The sequence below is a fragment of the Alosa pseudoharengus genome, unplaced genomic scaffold (genome assembly GCF_046254945.1).
Source record: "Alosa pseudoharengus isolate Yale_2024_CS ecotype anadromous, Long Island Sound unplaced genomic scaffold, YU_APseudo_1.1 YU_APseudo_1.1_scf_3, whole genome shotgun sequence".
Taxonomy (NCBI): domain Eukaryota; kingdom Metazoa; phylum Chordata; class Actinopteri; order Clupeiformes; family Clupeidae; genus Alosa; species Alosa pseudoharengus.
Window position 1 is genome coordinate 15,876,112 of NW_027468718.1, and position 18,208 is coordinate 15,894,319.

At 48.7% G+C, this 18,208-nt stretch overlaps 1 protein-coding gene across 13 annotated transcripts in view; it reads right to left on the bottom strand.

Annotated features, from left to right (window-relative positions):
* Positions 1–18,208, bottom strand: part of usp9 (ubiquitin specific peptidase 9) — a 50,643-nt gene that overhangs the window by 6,846 nt on the left and 25,589 nt on the right. For 7 of the 13 annotated variants that reach the window (XM_076263367.1, XM_076263366.1, XM_076263365.1 and 4 more), the window contains 22 exons: positions 16,442–16,682; positions 15,564–15,713; positions 14,011–14,131; positions 13,359–13,489; positions 12,605–12,883; positions 10,967–11,092; positions 10,499–10,636; positions 10,183–10,349; positions 9,821–9,929; positions 9,511–9,657; positions 8,462–8,608; positions 7,838–8,045; positions 6,984–7,204; positions 5,842–6,032; positions 5,364–5,537; positions 4,969–5,110; positions 3,659–4,514; positions 2,629–2,752; positions 1,789–2,029; positions 1,428–1,557; positions 1,033–1,218; positions 157–377 (listed from right to left, as the gene is read on the bottom strand). In XM_076263367.1, coding sequence (XP_076119482.1) covers positions 157–377; positions 1,033–1,218; positions 1,428–1,557; positions 1,789–2,029; positions 2,629–2,752; positions 3,659–4,514; positions 4,969–5,110; positions 5,364–5,537; positions 5,842–6,032; positions 6,984–7,204; positions 7,838–8,045; positions 8,462–8,608; positions 9,511–9,657; positions 9,821–9,929; positions 10,183–10,349; positions 10,499–10,636; positions 10,967–11,092; positions 12,605–12,883; positions 13,359–13,489; positions 14,011–14,131; positions 15,564–15,713; positions 16,442–16,682 — 4,450 coding nt within the window. The remainder of the gene's footprint in view (positions 1–156; positions 378–1,032; positions 1,219–1,427; positions 1,558–1,788; positions 2,030–2,628; positions 2,753–3,658; positions 4,515–4,968; positions 5,111–5,363; positions 5,538–5,841; positions 6,033–6,983; positions 7,205–7,837; positions 8,046–8,461; positions 8,609–9,510; positions 9,658–9,820; positions 9,930–10,182; positions 10,350–10,498; positions 10,637–10,966; positions 11,093–12,604; positions 12,884–13,358; positions 13,490–14,010; positions 14,132–15,563; positions 15,714–16,441; positions 16,683–18,208) is intronic. The other 6 variants (XM_076263368.1, XM_076263371.1, XM_076263369.1 and 3 more) reach the window with 1 other exon arrangement.

Consider the following 18,208-nt stretch of genomic DNA (forward strand, 5'->3'; position numbering starts at 1 on the left):
AGGATCCACATTCAACATCCCACCCATAACATCTCCAACAGAGAGTGAACAATAACGCCGTGTGAGAGTGAGCACGAACGCTGTGTGTGTAACGGTGTGTGTGTGTGTGTGTCTGCATGTGTGTGTGTGTGTGTGTATGTATGTGTGTTTGCTGACCTGCCAGAGCAGCTCGCTGAGCACGGTGGAGGAGAACTGTGGGTTCTCCCAGCAGCAGAAGCGCAGCAGCTTGATGGTTTCCTCCGAGTTGCTGCAGTCCTCGATGATCTTCTTCACGTAACTGGTGCGCACAAAGAGGATCTCCGCCACCAGCTGCTGCAGGGGCATGATGGGTGCTGTCAGGTTGGGGTCGCCGTACGGGTTCGGCAGGGGAGGGTTACCTGGAGGGAGACAGAAAGCAAAGTCCCCTAAGTCCATCTCATGCGGTCTCATACACAGTCATTTCACCCTGTAAATTTCCACATTTTCAGCATCTAGTCAGTAGAAATGGTTTTTAAAGTGTGATCAGAGCCATATGAGTTATTATGCAACTTCATGGCTAGATCATGGCAATCGACAACAGCTGATTGAATTTTATATTTTATAGGTATAAAATGTGCTGGGTTATCAGAGGATGCTAAATGGTCAGAATATATGACACATGGTTGACTAGGTGCCCTCAGCTCCAGGCTCTGCCCACACGGCATGTTTGCCTGAAGATGGCTTGTGAGTCAGTCACTAGATCCTGAGCAAGGATGTGTATCTTCATCGGGCAGGAAAATACTGCATTAGATCAAATCAGTAGGGCGCAGAGAGCGAGAGAGCGCGACAGAGAGAGAGAGAGAGAGAGAGAGAGAGAGAGAGAGAGAGAGAGAGAGAGAGAGAGAGAGCACGCGCGAGAGAGAGCACGCGCGAGAGAGAGCACGCGCGAGAGAGAGACAGACAGACAGACAGACAGACAGACAGACAGACAGACAGACAGACAGACAGACAGACACAGACACAGACACAGACACACACACACACACACACACACACACACACACACACACTCACCATTAATAGAGGACTGCATGCGGGAAGCCACGTCGCAGCAGCGTACCAGCTGCGATACCACAGTGAAGAGCTTGCCCAGCTCAGCGTACTGGTACTTAATGGGGGGGCCTGGACCCTCATCCAGAGCTACCAGCATGAAGGTGGCTGGCACACCGAGCTTCAACAGCTGGGTCTTCTCTGCAAGGCCTGCAAACACAAACGGTGTATTTCGTTTCCAGAACAATACAAGTCCACAACAGTCTAAACAACAAACCATTGCAAACAGAGACAGACTTTGGTTGACGCAGACAAACAGGAAACGGGTCAGAGTAAGAGCCAGGGGGGGTGGGGGGGGGGGGGGTGGGGGTAAACGAGGCCAGTGGAACAGGTGTTGTGGACGGGTGAAGGGTGCTTACCCAAGTTGGCGTACATGACGAACAGGTTGAAGTACTGCTGCAGGTGACGGCCGTGCTCGGACACCTCTCTCCGGAGCAGGTTGAGAACGGCACGCAACAGGTGGTCACTTAGGCTCAGGTTATCACAGGCCTGAGAGACAGAAAGAAAAGAAAGAAAGAAAGAGAGAAAGAAAGAAAGAAAGAGAGAGACGGAGACAAAAGAGTATGAGGCACAAAGAAGCAGAGCCTGTAGATATACAAAGGAACAAAACAAAAAAACTAACAAAAACAGTTATTCATCTAAAATCTAGTGGCATAATAGACTACCTAACACTCCATGAGCTAAATAAAAAAAGATAAGATTCCGGAAAGGTCCACATACCACTTCAGGGCTCACCTGACTCGAGGGTCCTGGAGAGGCAATCGGTGAGGGGCATGGTCCGTCTTGCAGGGAGAAGTGCGCAATAAATACTATGAGCTTGGCGAAGGCCCCACGCACCTCTGCGCTGGGGCACTCCAGCAGATACTCGGAGAAGCGGTTGGGGTAGGCGAAGAGGACGTTGTGTGCAAACCAGTAGCGTACATTCTTACTGTGCCTCAGCAGGATGCACAGGGCATCATACCTGCAGGGACAGAACACAGGGTCGTCTCAGGCACAGAAACTAGTCATAAGAGATATGGTTCAGGTATAGGATTTCTGGCCAGTTCTGTGGTCAGATCGATAGGGACCTTGCATACCATGTTGGCAGACACCATTCACATCAACTATACCAGAGACTTTCTAATGAGGAGACACAGCACTCAAAAAATACTCCATAGAAATGCATGGGGCTAGTTTGTCACGCCAATATGGCCGTTGTCTACACATATCCCACCCCTTCCTCGGCAAAACGTCGACATGTGAATACATTGAGCCAATCATGTGCTGTGAACTCGCTGCTGGAGTATAATTGGTGTCGTGAAGCCTTGCGCACGCGCATTTCTGCTGAATAGAATGCCCTATGAGTGCCCAAAAAGCGTTGCAATATGGCCGCCGAGTGGAGGGACTTGCCTAAAATGACTGACTATACCACCTCGAGGGAGGAGTTATTATATCCTGAACACACAATAGAAATATCCTAGAATACATATATTGTATGTAAATGTATTGGATGCTTGGTAACAGCTCAAGCCATTCGCTAGCTAAGACTGACTAACCTCTGACCCACACACACACACTTACCAGTCACTGGCTGGGCCTCGCACTATCTTCTTGGTATGGAATCCAGTGCTGAAGAGGAACCTGGCAGCGAGCTGAATGCTGATCATTGCTATCTCCTCCGCTTCAGGCAGAAGATGATCTTGGCCTAATTGAGTCCGAAATAAACATCATTAGGGAGGAATAAGCAGTCGAAGCCCAAAACCGTGCACTGAAATGAGACTGCAACCCAAAGAGCTGCAGCGGTGGGTTTTAATGCGCGTGACAGCCACTTCTTTTGAGTGCCTAACTGAGAGAGAGAGATCCACATTAAGATCATCAGTATGTTTAATATTCCCCTGAGCCAAGCAGGAGGAAATCAAACGCTTTCATTAGAGCAGCGGAAGAGGTCCTCATCTGCTGGAAATGGCCGCAATAACAGGAGACCATTTGCCGTGAAGGACATGTATGCTCTCCCCCTCAATGTCTTTCTCTCTCTCACACACACACACACACACACACAGCAACACAAGTGCTTTTATCTTAAAAGGCTGGCAACCTTAGAGTTCAACTTCCAGAGCTGAGGATTCTGACCTAATCATCAACATTAATAACACTGGCACATATTAACTCCCAATAGAAAGAGCATCACAGTTTACAATAGCACATCTTTGGCCTCTAACTAATTTAAGCCATTTCAGATGGTACCAAATCAGACGCTTTGGACAATACAATAACCATAACTTAAATTTAACTGAGAAAAGCAGCAATAGTGGATTTTATAACTATCGTACCCTTCTACGTTGTAGCAGGTAAACATTACAAAATATGAGTGCATTGACTGAATCATAGCAGCCAACTGCTGAAGCTTCTGTCCCTCAAAAACACTTTAATTTGGGGAAAAGAAAGTCAACCTCTGTGTCAATGTGACTGACGATCTAAAATGTTTCAAGTGATGCATGGGGGTACACTTAAATCAGTCAGATGCTGCGTCTTAATCAGATAAAAGCCTTGGCGAGCCACAACTTTGTTCGGAAAACATTGCCGCGAAAACAGCGGGGAGTCGGTCACTTACCTGGCGGAGGGTTCAAGTAGACGCTGTTACACGTCAGGAGCTTTTTCATAAACTGGAAGTACTCGAGGCTGTACTGCATGCGGTTGTGCATGAACTGGACATTCTGCTTCCGCACGCTGCACTCGATGGCACCGGGCATCTTGATCTGGTTGGGCTTGCTGCCCAGCGTCAGCTCCTGGATGTACTTGACCAGCTCGCCGCCGTCGTGGTCCGGCGCGTCCATGCGCTCGTAGAAGAGGATGTAGGCGTTCCACCAGCGCTTCTGCCGGCGGTACGACATGCGCTTCATCATGTGGTCGAACACCTCGCCCATGTACTCGCCGCCGAAGCACTGGTTCTTCATCTCCTCGTCGTCGTCCATCTTGCACTCGGTCACCTCGCCGTCGTCGAACTTGTACCAGCGGTTGCGCTCACCGTCGCACACGCCCCCACCTCCGCCTACGCTCCCCTCGCCCCGGTGGATGACGTACGAGTAATAGTGACCGCCGCTGGCCTGTCCCGAGTGCACCAGCACGCCGACGAGGCGGTAGCGCGAGCTGGGGGACTGCGGGTCGGTGACGGCGGGGGGCTGCTGGGGCGTGTCCGGTGGCGGCTGTGGCGACTCGGCGGGCGGCAACGGCTGCTCCTTGGAGTCGTCAGCGCGTGGCGTCTGGCTTTCGGGGCTCGAGTCGGACGAGCCCTCCAGCTTGGCCACGCCGGCCACCGTGTACGGCTCCATGTCCAGCTCGCGCGGGAACTCGAAGTAGTCGTTGAACTTGATGGCGCACTCGCGCTCCCAGTCGTAGTCGAAGCGCTTGAGCTGGATGGCCAGCACCGGTGGCAGCTTCTTGATGAGTAGACGCTTCACCGTGTCCACCTGTAAACGTAAACATAAACACACACACATGGCACGATTAGTCCCCTACGCACTCATTTGAATTCATTGGAGATATGGTAGCATTTCACACTAGCAAACACATAAGCTGTGTACTGTGATCTCATCGGTCAGATGATCAGTCTTCTCAGTAGTTTAATTTCATTTGACAACTGCCTAGGAAGGGGTGAGAAAATGATATACATGGATAACATTTTCTCCCACAATGACTAACCACACTCAGTTGTTAAAAGTTGGTGTTGAACATTTAAAAAAATAAAAAGGCAAATCTGTGCTATAAGGCAGACCTGCAAACTCTGAAGTAGTGAAAAAGGTGACCGCATACAAAGCCCTATTCACTTCATCTACCCTGGATAACATAGAAAAGGTGACTGTAGCCAAAAGGTGACAAGTTTGCAGGTGTGTAAGGACAGCGAGAGCCTTGAGGAGATCTCACCTTCTTGTTACACTTCTCACAGTGATAGGCGTTGGCACCCTCCAGCAGGTCACCTTTCACATACTGCTCCATCGAGTCCAGAAGGTTCTGGTGGTTTCTGATGTCTACATTCAGTGTTGTGAACGACTCCTCACATTCATATCTGCACACAACACACAAACAGCCATTAGGTCAGTATACCTCAGCAAATCTTCCTTCTTAATCAAAATCAAAATTCCTCCAAAGCCACTGGAGGGAGGGAGGGAGAGAGGGAGGGAGGGAGGTAGGTAGAGGGAGGGAGGGAGAGGGAGAGAGAGAGAGAGAGAGAGAGAGAGAGAGAGAGACACACACACAGACAGACAGAGATAGACAGATTCTTCATTGATCCTGAGGAAAATAAAAATGAAGGCGTCTACCTGTGAGGACAGCCCTGGCAGATCTTCTGGTCGGCGAAGGAGCCTCCCAGCACCTTGCTGAGCATGGCCGGGTGACCCAGCGCCTTGAGCGCCTCGTCCAGACTGTCCACCAGCGAGTTGAAGAACTCCAGTGCGTCGTGCTGCTCCCGCAGGTTCACCGGCTCACCCCATAACCTACGCATTGGGGAGAGAAGATCTCAGGAACCCACGCTACCAACGGATGAGAAACCCTGCAACACGTGATGCTACATACGGGTGTTGCTACAGCAGCAATCACAACCATTCAACAGCAGTTTAGTCTATTAAACTATCAACCCTTCATTTAGCATCACATGCAGCAATGACACACAAAATCACACACCAGTCACATACATCACCACAAGGCAGACAGTACTCTGGATATTATGCGATTTCATACTTGACTACAAGTTCTTCCCACAATGCTATTGGTTTTCAAAAGCAGTAATACCAGACTGACCTGAACTGCTTCCAGAACCCTCGGGGCACGTAGTACTGCAGGCGTGAGGCAGCCAGGTGACCGAAGATGACCTGCAGGTGGCGCAGCACGCCGATGTTGTACTCCTTCCGGTCCTCGGCCTTGTTGAGGGACGGCTTGTCGTCGAACTGGTGGTGGTAGCTGAACACCTCGTCCCGTGGGTCAACGTTGCTCTGCGAGATGGAAAACATCATCAGTGAGACTTTTAAGAGCAAGCAGACACAACGGCTGGAGAACCGCTGTATTCAAGTTGTCTGCATTTTTGTTGAAACTCTCGACACATGGTTCCCATCACTGATTTCTGCTGTGCTCATAACATCCAGCAAGTGCATCAGGTTCCTTGGAGTGACTGGAGTGGAATTGATTTTTTCGATTGCTTGCAAGTCATCTTTTTTAATCAAATGAAATCCATCATATGAGAATGAACCATCCAGCTTTCATTTCATGTCTATTAAGAAACTTAATAAGCTTCCACTACAGATCAATCCCAGATGAGCCAAGACTTATACTAGAACACCATGTCCAGCAGAAGAATGAGTAACTAAAACCACAGTTTGGAAAGGACTGTCGAGTAGGTTTGGTTTCGTCTATGATCAAACACTCAAATTTTAAACAACCATTAATCAGTTGTTGTGTGCGTCAATAGCTGGGTTTTCAACCAACTGTGAGGTAGTTCTACACCACCAATCAGAGGTTGCCTGGTTCCTCTAGCCAGTGACACCGATTATTAGTAGATGAACTGCAGCTGTGTTCAATCATGCGCTACCTCCTCATCCTGTTCCAACTGTGTGTGTTGATCATCTTTCAGCCTTCATTGTAAACCACTCATGCCATACCTAGTACAGCCTTCTTTCACACAACCACAGGCACACAACAAACTCCAAAGAAGTGGGACTGATTGACAATGTACTCAAAACAGTCATTGCGATTCTAACCCTAACATCTAAAGAGAAAGCCTGCCCAATTTATCACAAATTTCAATGCTTTATGACAACTGAAAATATAATTCGTCATCAGCAACCACAGTAGTTGCTGTTGTTTTAGTGGCTACCACTGCTACCACTGGCAGAGACAAGGTGGGGTTGTCTGAGTGTGGCGAACGTGGCCGGTCCGTGCGGCCGTACCTCGTTGTCCTGCTTCTCGTCGCCGGACATGTCGTCGTCCACGTCGCTGCCGGTTCCCTCGATGGCCAGGATGCCGTTCCTGATGGGCGGGATCATGTAGAGCTGCTGGATCACCGAGTTCATGTAACATGTGGCGCCAGCGTTCTTCAGCCCCACAAACCCTTTGGTGGGCCGCGGTCCCACCGGCGGTAAGTACTCCCATTCAGTAAGTGCCTCGCAACCTGCACAACAGAGACAACACACAAGGGTGTTCAGCAATGAATGCACATTGTTTTTGGAAAAAGCTACCCTAGTCATAACTTTGATCCGCGACCAGCTTTATAAATAAAAAAAGAAAAAAAACACTCCCTTCCATTTTGAAAAAGGAGTAAACATTTCCAGTCATCTCATAGAAACGGTAGCGTATTTATTTTCAGAGCTGCTAACATGCTCAGACTTGCCAGAGTAGCCTGACCGACTTCTGTGCTTGTTGTGTAATTGGGTGTCGTTTTGCACTCCTTCCTACCACTGTAATACGCATCAGTGCTCAATTCTATATCACAGTCATATACATTCACTGAACAAGCTAACACTCATGGTAACCATGCTTCGAGTAGTACTCATCTCACAGAAATGTTTTGCTGAGCATGGTAAAAACTAAATAAGACACACTGGCTATCATCTATGGATCAGTGAGTTGATGTAACATGCGCTCAAAGGGTGCTTATAACAAAGTAATACGCTTCTCAGTAGCTAGGTAGGTTTTGGGTCCAAATCAAAGTAGCATGTCAAAGCAGTATGTCTGTCAAACATGTCCACACGTAACTAAAAGTTATCGGAGTGTGTGTTTACATCCAAATAGAGTGTGTCCATACCTAAGTAATACATTTCCGTGAGCGTGTCGACGATCTGCTTGAGGTTGCGCATGCAGCCCACGGCTAATGCCACCAGGAGCTCGAAACCGGCGTTGATAGTGGCGGGACTGCTGCACACGGGGATGGCCTGCTCCGTGGGGAACTCGCCACTCTTCATGTACTGCAGGTACACGTTAGACGCCGGGAAGATGAAGTCGTCGATCAGCTCCTGCAGAGGGAAAAGACGTGCACACCGTTACACAAATGATCAATCAGACCAACATAGCATGTAGATGATCCCCTTTCATAGAGAAAGAACTACTCGTACTCAAACATTATGATAATCAAAAAATGTAGACAGTTGTACATTTGTACATTGTATTTCTGCGATACAAACAGACTTTTTATGCACTATTTTCAAGGTGTTTCAATTGTAAGCATTAGTAATGGATGTTGTAATGAGCTTGACTTGACTTCATGGATGTCATAGTTGTGAGGGCATACAACAGTGAACCAATTAGTGGCGCATGAGCACCACCACTCTGTGCTGCGAGCTATGTGAAACCCTACACTGGACCTGGCCGAGGGCTCGCTTCACCATGGCGTTTCCACTACAAACAGTGGGGCTAGTCTGCGCCCACTAACCTTGATGAGGTTGGCGCCGCCCTTCTCGCAGCCAATGTAGTACTTCTTCTCTGGGGTCTGGAAGGCCAGCAGCTCCTTGGTGACGCCCAGGTGACCCTCCAGAATGGTCTCCTCCACGCCCGTCTCCCCAGTTCTCTTCACCTCGTCCTGTAGGACAGAACAGGGAGACATCGGGGACACCATCACACAAACAGAAACATACTACACACACTGCATACAACTAGACGTGGTGATAAAAGTCTTGTCTTTGTTGTCTTCATCTTGGAACGACTAGATGAATATCTGTTCCCAGCTCATTTTCCCATTATGGGGTCCTTTAATGCTCAAGCAGTCACTGAGGGAATCATTTGGGATAACCAAGGGACTAAAAGAGCCAGTGTAAGCATTCAAGCAGCATGGTAGTACCACCTAACCTGTTCTGAACAACTATTCCATATAGTCACATCTGTCACTAGACAAGTTAAGTTAAGACCATAAGCACTGTGACACTTGCATTTCCACTGAGGGTGCTGCCTTAAGCTGGCTCAGTTTTATAACAATGACAGGAGCAACAGAAAACAAGGAGAAAAAGGCTGTGGGAGAGAGAGAGAGAGAGAGAGAGAGTGTGAGAGAGTGTGAGAGAGTGTGAGAGAGTGTGAGAGAGAGAGAGAGAGAGAGAGAGAGAGAGAGTGTGAGAGAGTGAGAGAGAGAGAGAGAGTGAGAGAGAGAGAGAGAGTGTGAGAGAGAGAGAGAGAGTGTGAGAGAGTGTGAGAGAGTGTGAGAGAGAGAGAGAGAGAGAGAGAGAGAGAGAGAGAGAGAGTGTGAGAGAGTGAGAGAGAGAGAGAGAGAGAGTGAGAGAGAGAGAGAGAGAGTGTGAGAGAGTGAGAGAGAGAGAGAGAGAGTGTGAGAGAGAGAGAGAGAGAGTGTGAGAGAGAGTGAGAGTGTGAGAGAGTGTGAGAGAGAGAGTGTGAGAGAGAGAGTGTGAGAGAGAGAGAGAGAGAGAGAGAGAGAGAGAGAGAGAGAGAGAGAGAGAGAGAGAGAGAGAGAGCGAGCGCCTCAGATCCGCATACCCTAATTCTCTTGAGCCAGTCGATCTCGTTGTTGAGGAGGACCTCGGCGTTGGGGAGGTTGATGTTGCTGTTGTACGCGTAGTTGAGTAAGTGCCTTAAAAGAGTGAAGTAATCTCCGGCGTGCTTGGCACGCTCCTTTGCAGTGCTCTGAGAAACACACAGAGGACACAGTCACACCGAGGTCACACACTGGATGCAGCTGCGCTTTTATTGTAGACATTTAGATGTTTCAGGATGGATTTCAAAACAAACATAGCAGGTGTGATGGATTTCAAAACAAACATAGCAGGTGTGTGTGTGTGTTACTTACTCCTAGAACGGTGAAGAGGAGGGTGATGAAGAAGAGGAGAGGCCGGTGGCCCATGCAACACCTGGTGGCCATGAGGAAAAACTGCTCCTGCGCCATCTGACGCACAGACCTGAGAGGAGCACACAACACAGTCAGTCATTAACAACACGTACGCGTACGCATACTCATACACATACACCAAATTACCCATCATGTCTTAGTTCTCTTAGTTCTGGAACAAGAAACTCCAGTAACCTTAAGAAACTTAGTCATGAACAGACTAGGAACTGAGTAATGTGGGGTGACCTTTGACCCCAGAAAAGATCAGAAGAGGGCTGGTCATCCAGAGGGGCCCTGTGGGAGAGTGTGCTGCAGGGACTCACTTGCTCTGGCAGTGCAGTAGCAGGTCTATGATGAACGTCTGCCAGGCCTTCTCCTTGCTTAGAGCGTCTAGGGCGGTGGGCGTGAGGGCAAAGCACAGGGTCATGACCTCCAGCGCCTCGCAGCACACCTGCTCGTCCTCCGCGTCCGGCTCGTTCCCAGCGTTTGTCTGCAGCACACAGACACACACACACAGACACACACACTTTAGTATGTCTTCACTCCATAGTGCTGAGAAATGTGTGACTGGGAGTCATACACGACAACTCCTTAAAATTGGCATATGGGCCAAATCATCTCACACAGGCACACACACACCTTCTCATAGATCTTGCTGATCTCCTCATTGGAGCTGAAGACCAGCTGTACTGTGCCACATCCTGAGGCCCAGACGATTTTCTGTATGGCCCGAATCACACAGATGTCTGGGAAGTACTTTGAGGCCTGGAAGAAGTTCTGTTCACAAAAGGCAAGAACGACAACGATGAAGTTGTAAAAAAAAAATTACAAAAGAAATCAATAATCCTTGTTAACTCAACTTCAAAATATATTTATGGGCCTCATTTGGAAAACGTTGGCATTAATCTCTCCAAAATAGCAAGTATTGAAGAGGTCAGAGGATTACATAATACTGATTCTGACTTCACATTTTTACACAAATAGAGGTAAAACAACCATAATGTATTTACAGTTTACATGTTGGGAAAGAGATGGAACAAAGTAACATAAAAAGACAGACAGGCAGGCAGACAGACAGGAAACCAGAGACTGGTGGTGTGGACTCACCTCGTCGGAGATCTGCTGCGCGAGGCGTATGGCCACGTTCCGCAGCATGCACTCTGCCGAGGGGTTAGGGATGTTCTGCAGGGCGTTCTGCAGCACCAAGGCCTGATCGTGGGTGGCCTGGTTAATCTGGACAAAACACACGAGAGGGACCAACGTTACCACAGCAACCCCAAACACGAGTTGCTTCTCAGTAGTTTACTAGGGAAGAGAGACACCACCACCACAAAAGATATGTGATGAGGCTATTTTGCTTGTTTTAGGGGCCCGTAACGACTACAAATTTGGTCGCTGGCTAGAGCCAGTGGCCCTTGTAAAATGATCTGACCGTAACAGACTTCATAATCACATTTAATCTTTCCAGGAAAATCAATGAATTCCATGCATACGTCATGAGTATGCCGCAAACCTCCAATTGCACAATGCAACAGACATCAATCCACTGAATAAGGAAAATAAATAAATACAAATTCGGAAAGGACTCATGGAATCCTCCACCTTCACAAAGAGCCTCAACAAACCCACACTGACCCTTCCCCGCTGCTATCTGCACAGCCAACAGCAGACAAAGAGCCAAGTGTGAGGCCCCACGAGGGTTTGTGGCCTGAGACAGCTTCTGCCCAGACATTTTTCTCAGACACATGGACTTGTGTCTCCGGGGGGCGGGGGGGGACATGGAGGAAAGGAAAGGAGGGGAAATGGGTTCTGACAGAGGGATTCTGCAGTGAAAAAACATGTGCATCTGCATTGTAAAAAAAAATAAAATAAATAAAGAATCTCATTTTTCAGCCTGAATTCAATCCAACACAAGACAAACACCTTCTTGAATCCATGGGACAGCACCTGGCTCTCTTGTCAGTGGTGGGGTTTGTATGTTTGGGGTCTAGCGAGGCACAATGCGAGGTCACGCTCCATGGCGAGCGCTGCAGTGGCATCTTGCTGTATTTGTTAAGGACACTTATTCTGCCAGACACCCAACACCCCTGACATTTTCAAGCTGAGAAGCGAGTGGAGAGAGGAAGATTGGGGGGTGGGGGGGTGGAGTTGGGGGGGCATGGAAGGCAGTGTGGATTGGGCAAGGGGGTGGGGGGGTGGGGGGTTCGCTCAGGACTTTCTTAATGTGATTGATGAGCCCCCGAGGAGCGATGGTGGGGAAAAGGTCAGACACTCGGACAGAAATAAGATTTCCTTCTGCACTGCGGTGCGGGTGTGCGGGTTTATGTGTGTGTGTGTAGGCGAGTGGACTGACACTAAGGCTGCTCCTATTTCATTACTAGTGGAGCTGTTACTTGTCTGTCTTTCTTTTTTTTTTACGCACTGCATCTTGTTCGCAGGAAGGGCGGCATTGCACAGAATGAGATTGCCTCAGATTGCTTGCAGAATGTGTGAAGGATGGGTCTCTCACACTTCAATAAACCCGCCCCCACACACACACACACCTCTATCTCCATCTCAAAAAGATAAATATGAATGCCCTGAAACAGCACATCATCTCATTCCTATTCAGGCAACAGACATCTCCAATGTGAACACAGGAACTGCCATACTCCAAAATAGAGAGACAGAGAGTGAGGTGTGTGTGTGTGTGTGTGTGTGTGTGTGTGTGTGTGTGTGTGTGTGTGTGTGTGCGTGCGTGCTTACTGGCGAGACGGGCATGGTGCCCTCCACCACTGGCTGGCAGGCCTCAGCAACAGCCTTGACGTGGCCGAAACCGACGGCGGTGAGCAGCAGCTTGGCGATCTTGAGGGCGTTGAGGTAGGCGCCCCGCCGCGTCTCCATGTCAGCGTTTGGCAGGAAGTTGTTGCGTGTGAGCATGCTGAGCACCAGCGGCAGCCCGCCGCTCTTCAGGAAGTTGTACTGGAAGTCGCTGGCGTCCTCGCCCAGCGTGTGGCTGGCCGGCATCAGCAAGGCGTACACCACCTGGGACGGGAGGGGGGAGGGGGTAAAAAAGACGAGAGAGGTCAAGAGCAAGGTGGACACTTGCTGAGACACAGCAAGCCGACTAGTCTAGCCATGGGGGGGTCATCCGACGAGTGCGTAAACAAGAGACAAAGCCAGACAAGTCGTTCAGTTTCCAAGCAAAAATGTGGCAACGTACGATAATGAATTCCCATGCCCTGTGAAGCAGCTGCCATATATGTACTGGTCCAGCCATGATACCAGATTGACAGCCATAAAGCATCGCTGTAGTGCACACGGATGGGCACAGGCAGAGAGTGTGTGAGTGAGGCCAGGAAAGAAGCCACATGTGTGTGTGTGTGTGTGTGTGTGTGTGTGTGTGTGTGTGTGTGTGTGTGTGTGTGTGTGTGTGTGTGTGTGACAGGTGTTAGCCTTGCAGCGGTGTGAGGCACAGACTACTGATGACTGCTGCTGATGCGTGGTAACAGACAGATACCTCGATCAAGTAGAGCACTTGAGAAGGCGACGGGCCAAAGAAGCGGGAGTCGAGGGTGGGACTAAGGCTGTTCTCTCCCAGTTTGGCATGATCCAGGCAGATGGCTCGCAGGTTCTCCATTGTAGTGTTATCTGAGGACATCAGAAGAGCCGGATTCAATAACTCAACACAATGACAATTTCAGCAGAGACTGGCATAATGTAATCACTAGCATAATATCAAACTATAATGACACATTCAAACAAGCAGCACTGATTTCTTTCAGTTTCTGTTTCATTTTTTTTGCTCCCTCTTTCTTTTCCTTCATTATACTCCCCCCCCCCCATCTCTCCTCTCCTTTTCTCTCTCTCTCTCTCTGTCCGTCGCCCCATCACTTTTCTCTCTCAGTACCCTAATTACCTCATTACACATTATTAGGGCATTTAGCTCGTTCCGTGCATGTGTGGCTGTGTGGCTGCGTGTGTGTGTGTGGCTGCGTGTGTGTGTGTGTGTGTGTGGCTGCGTGTGTGTGTGTGTGTGTGTGGCTGCGTGTGTGTGTGTGTGTGGCTGCGTGTGTGGCTGCGTGTGTGTGTGTGTGTGTGTGTGTGTGTGTGTGTGTGTGTGTGTATGTGTATGTGTGTGTGGCAGGACAGTCTGGTGCGGACGTGGTCACCTGGGGGCATGAGCTTCATGAGGACGCGAGCGCCGTCGCGCAGGAGGGGCATGTTGAGGTTGCAGCCCAGATCGGCCACCTGCCACAAGAAGGAGATGTAGCGCAGGTGCAGCGACATGATCTACAGCAGAGGGGAGAACACAGGACAAGACAGACACGTCAGAGACAGGACAATAAGGGAGTGGTGGACACAGCTAGAGAGGGGTCTTAGAAGTATGATCATGTAATAAGACTGAGAACATAAACACTTCATAGGTTTCCACATACAAAGAATGGATCTTGGTGTTGTGCCATAAACAGGGTAAAATACACAAGAGGGCGTGTGTATGTGTGTGTGTGTGGTGGTGTGTATGTGTATGTATGTGTGTGTGTGTCTATGTGTGTGTGTGTGTGTGTCTGTGTGTGTGTGCTGGTGAGTATGTGTGTGTGGTGGTGTGGTGTGGTGTGGTGTGGTGTGGTGTGGTGTGGTGTGGTGTGGTGTGGTGTGTGTGTGTGTGTGTGGGGGGGGGGGGGGGGGGGGGGGGCTGTCCCCTTCTGCTCCCCCCCTAGCTCTGCAGCTCCCCGGCACACACTGGCCCTGCACAGCTACTGTGGAGCCTGGCCGCTCATGGTGGTGAAAGTGAAATATACTCGTAGAAGGGGGGGGAAAAACACAACCACGGGCCCGCTCCAGTGGGTCTGTGAGGACAGCAGCTGCTAACAGCATCACTGCCAAGCACCCGAGATGGCAGGAGGAGACGGAAGAAAGGAGAGAAGGAGAAGAGAGAGGGAGCAGGAGGAGACGGAAGAAAGGAGAGAAGGAGAAGAGAGAGGGAGCAGGAGGAGACGGAAGAAAGGAGAGAAGGAGAAGAGAGAGGGAGCAGGAGGAGACGGAAGAAAGGAGAGAAGGAGAAGAGAGAGGGAGCAGGAGGAGACGGAAGAAAGGAGAGAAGGAGAAGAGAGAGGGAGCAGGAGGAGACGGAAGAAAGGAGAGAAGGAGAAGAGAGAGGGAGCAGGAGGAGACGGAAGAAAGGAGAAGAGAGAGGGAGCAGGAGGAGACGGAAGAAAGGAGAGAAGGAGAAGAGAGAGGGAGCAGGAGGAGACGGAAGAAAGGAGAGAAGGAGAAGAGAGAGGGAGCAGGAGGAGACGGAAGAAAGGAGAAGAGAGAGGGAGCAGGAGGAGACGGAAGAAAGGAGAAGAGAGAGGGAGCAGGAGGAGACGGAAGAAAGGAGAGAAGGAGAAGAGAGAGGGAGCAGGAGGAGACGGAAGAAAGGAGAGAAGGAGAAGAGAGAGGGAGCAGGAGGAGACGGAAGAAAGGAGAGAAGGAGAAGAGAGAGGGAGCAGGAGGAGACGGAAGAAAGGAGAGAAGGAGAAGAGAGAGGGAGCAGGAGGAGACGGAAGAAAGGAGAGAAGGAGAAGAGAGAGGGAGCAGGAGGAGGAAGAGGAGAGAACAACATGCAGCGGCGGGTCCACACAAGGTGAGGAAGGCCAGGTGTTGGGTATGAGAAGGGGGGTGTGTGTGGGTGTGTGTGTGTGTGTGTGTGTGTGTGTGTGTGTGTCCAATTGCTCCTCACCACTCCAGGCAGGCAGCTCTCCACCTCGGGGTTGGGCCCGTCACTGTAGTGGTTGCCGTGGTTTCCGGGCGAGCCGGTGGAGGAGTCCGAGGAGCTGTCCGGGCTGGAGGGCATGTTGGCGCTGACCTGCGTCAGCTTGGCCGTGATCAGCTGTGGTCAGAGGGAGAGACACAGACAGACCAAACAGTCAGACCAATGGAGCGGTACCTTCACCATGAAACAGACCACACAATACGGCTTTCGAGGAGGACACACCTTAACACACACACTGCACATAGGCGCCGGCAGAAGCCCGTTGACACTTTCCGGCATTTGTCCACGCACACCAGCGGCGAAATATTTAACCGACAACCATTCAATAAGCGGTGGATTTTATTGAGCAACGGCAACAAAAACAAAGCTGAATCAGGACCTATACAGTGGCGGTGAAAGTCGGTGGTGGTGTGCGGCGTTGTATTGAAAACAATGGAATCTAATATAATCGAACGTCAAAAGTAAACTGCATCATGTCGGCGCCTATATGAGGGAGCCTTTACATACATCATGTCAGTCAAGCTGACGTGGAATGAAGCCTATTCGGTTATTAAGTGATGATGCAATAACGGGATACTAAATGTCTTTCGTGGTTAAACGGCTTTTGGAGCCACTCGTTTTTCTCCATAAACAATAAAATAAACTATTTTTGACGAAAAAGCTGGTGGACCAGTGACATCGGACTTAACAACCGGATATTGACTAGAACATGAGCATTTATACACTTTAATCAAACCATAGTGAGTAAGTATGTGAGTAAAGCATGAAGAGGTCGATTTTTCCAGACCAAGTCCAACATGAGAGAGAGGAAGGGATGTCAGGGGGGACACTTGGCCATTTCTCACCGTTTTATCCTTGAGATTGAGCTGGCCAATCAGCTTGCGGTCATCGTTGGGGTCGACCATCTCTCCGCCGATGTAGAGCTCGATCTTGGTGTGCGTGCTGTTGGCCTTGATGCGGTTGAGGATGCTGCGCCGCACCGAGCCGATGGTGTCGTTGGTGTGCGACCAGATGTCCAGGTCGTCCACCTGTCGGCCTTGGTTGGGGAAGCGCACGATCAGTGTGATGTGCTTGCCCCGGAATGCTCTGAGAAAGACAGAGAAAGGGAAACAGATTTTTTATAATATTCATTTAGGGTCTTCAGTATGCATTTTTCTAATCTTAGTCTAAGTCTAAAACACTTATTAAATGTAGCTAGTAGGGGTGTGAATCTCTCATGTAAAAGACGATACGATTCGCATCTAGATACATGGGCACGATTCGATACAAGAAAAGATACATGTTTATAAAAAACGATTCAGTACGATTCGATGCAATTCGATGCAGTTCAATAATGGAAAGCATTCTGAAAGATTTTTTATAATTTGCTCAAGGTGCACATTCATTTTATATTATCAATTATCATGGTCATGGTTGTCAATTAGGCAACAAAATGTGTGAATATGATTATCTAAACTGAGGTTTGTTTCATATACTGTATTGAAATGAAAAAAGAATAGTCTACATTTCAGTCAAGCACAGCAGCCAAATACAACATAAAAAAAGTACATTTTTATAGACTTTACAGATTTTATAGTTATATCTTATTGTTTTCATGGAGCTGTAGCCTTGTTGAGGTAAGACAATACCGAAATAAAATAAAACAGTGCTTAAGACACTCTTGGCCTTTTCTCATATAGGCCTAGCCTACAAGAATAAAATAGGCCTACAAATCATTGAACTCTCTGGGCTTATTTTGTTCCAACAGTAGACCTAATGCAGAAACCTAAAATGCCACAAGTCTGAGTGAATATGAACAAAATCATTGGCTAATAATTTATGCATCGTTTTAGCAGCAAGGGCCAAATTATTATGTAACATTAAGGAAATCCCTTCATCAAAGGTAAGGCTACTCTACAGACTATCGTTGCTGTTTAGGAATGCTATAAGTGCTTAATTTCGCGCTGGATTTCGAAAAACAAAAGCCGACCGAGTGCAAGTTGTCACCTGGTTAAGTTGCAATAGATGTATGGGTAATGAGGTCATTTGACAACTTTGGGCAATGAATGTAACCAAAAACGAACTGCATTACCCACAATTCCGTGCCACGTATAGTTTCAAAACCGGAAGTGGGATGAACGCGCTGCTTGGAACGTAAATGAGTCTGAGCGAGCAGAAAAGGTTGTGCACCGATTCATAACAAGTAAATCGATATAATGACTGGTTCATTTCAGTTTTTTTCCGATACGGGGCTTCACGTATCGATGTAGCCGTATCTTACACGTTAAAAACGGATACCGATACGTATCGGTTAATCTTTACACCCCTAGTAGCTAGTACGCTAGCAGCTAAACAGTGAATTTTGAGTGATTATCAGCTCCTTTTTAGCTGGACAGGCAATGCAATCATGGGCTATGATGATTGCCTATAATAAGGGGTATTTATCTCTGGATAGGTACAGGTGATTACCAGAAGGGTTTTCCAAGTACGTGGTTTAGTGTCAAACCTGGGTAAGTTAACTCAGAGTAAGTGGTAAACCTCCTACAACAAGAGCCCTTTGGTATTGTTTTGTTAGGAGAATGAAGCCATACAGTTCTTCTATTAGGAGGTTTACCACCTACTTTGAGTTACTG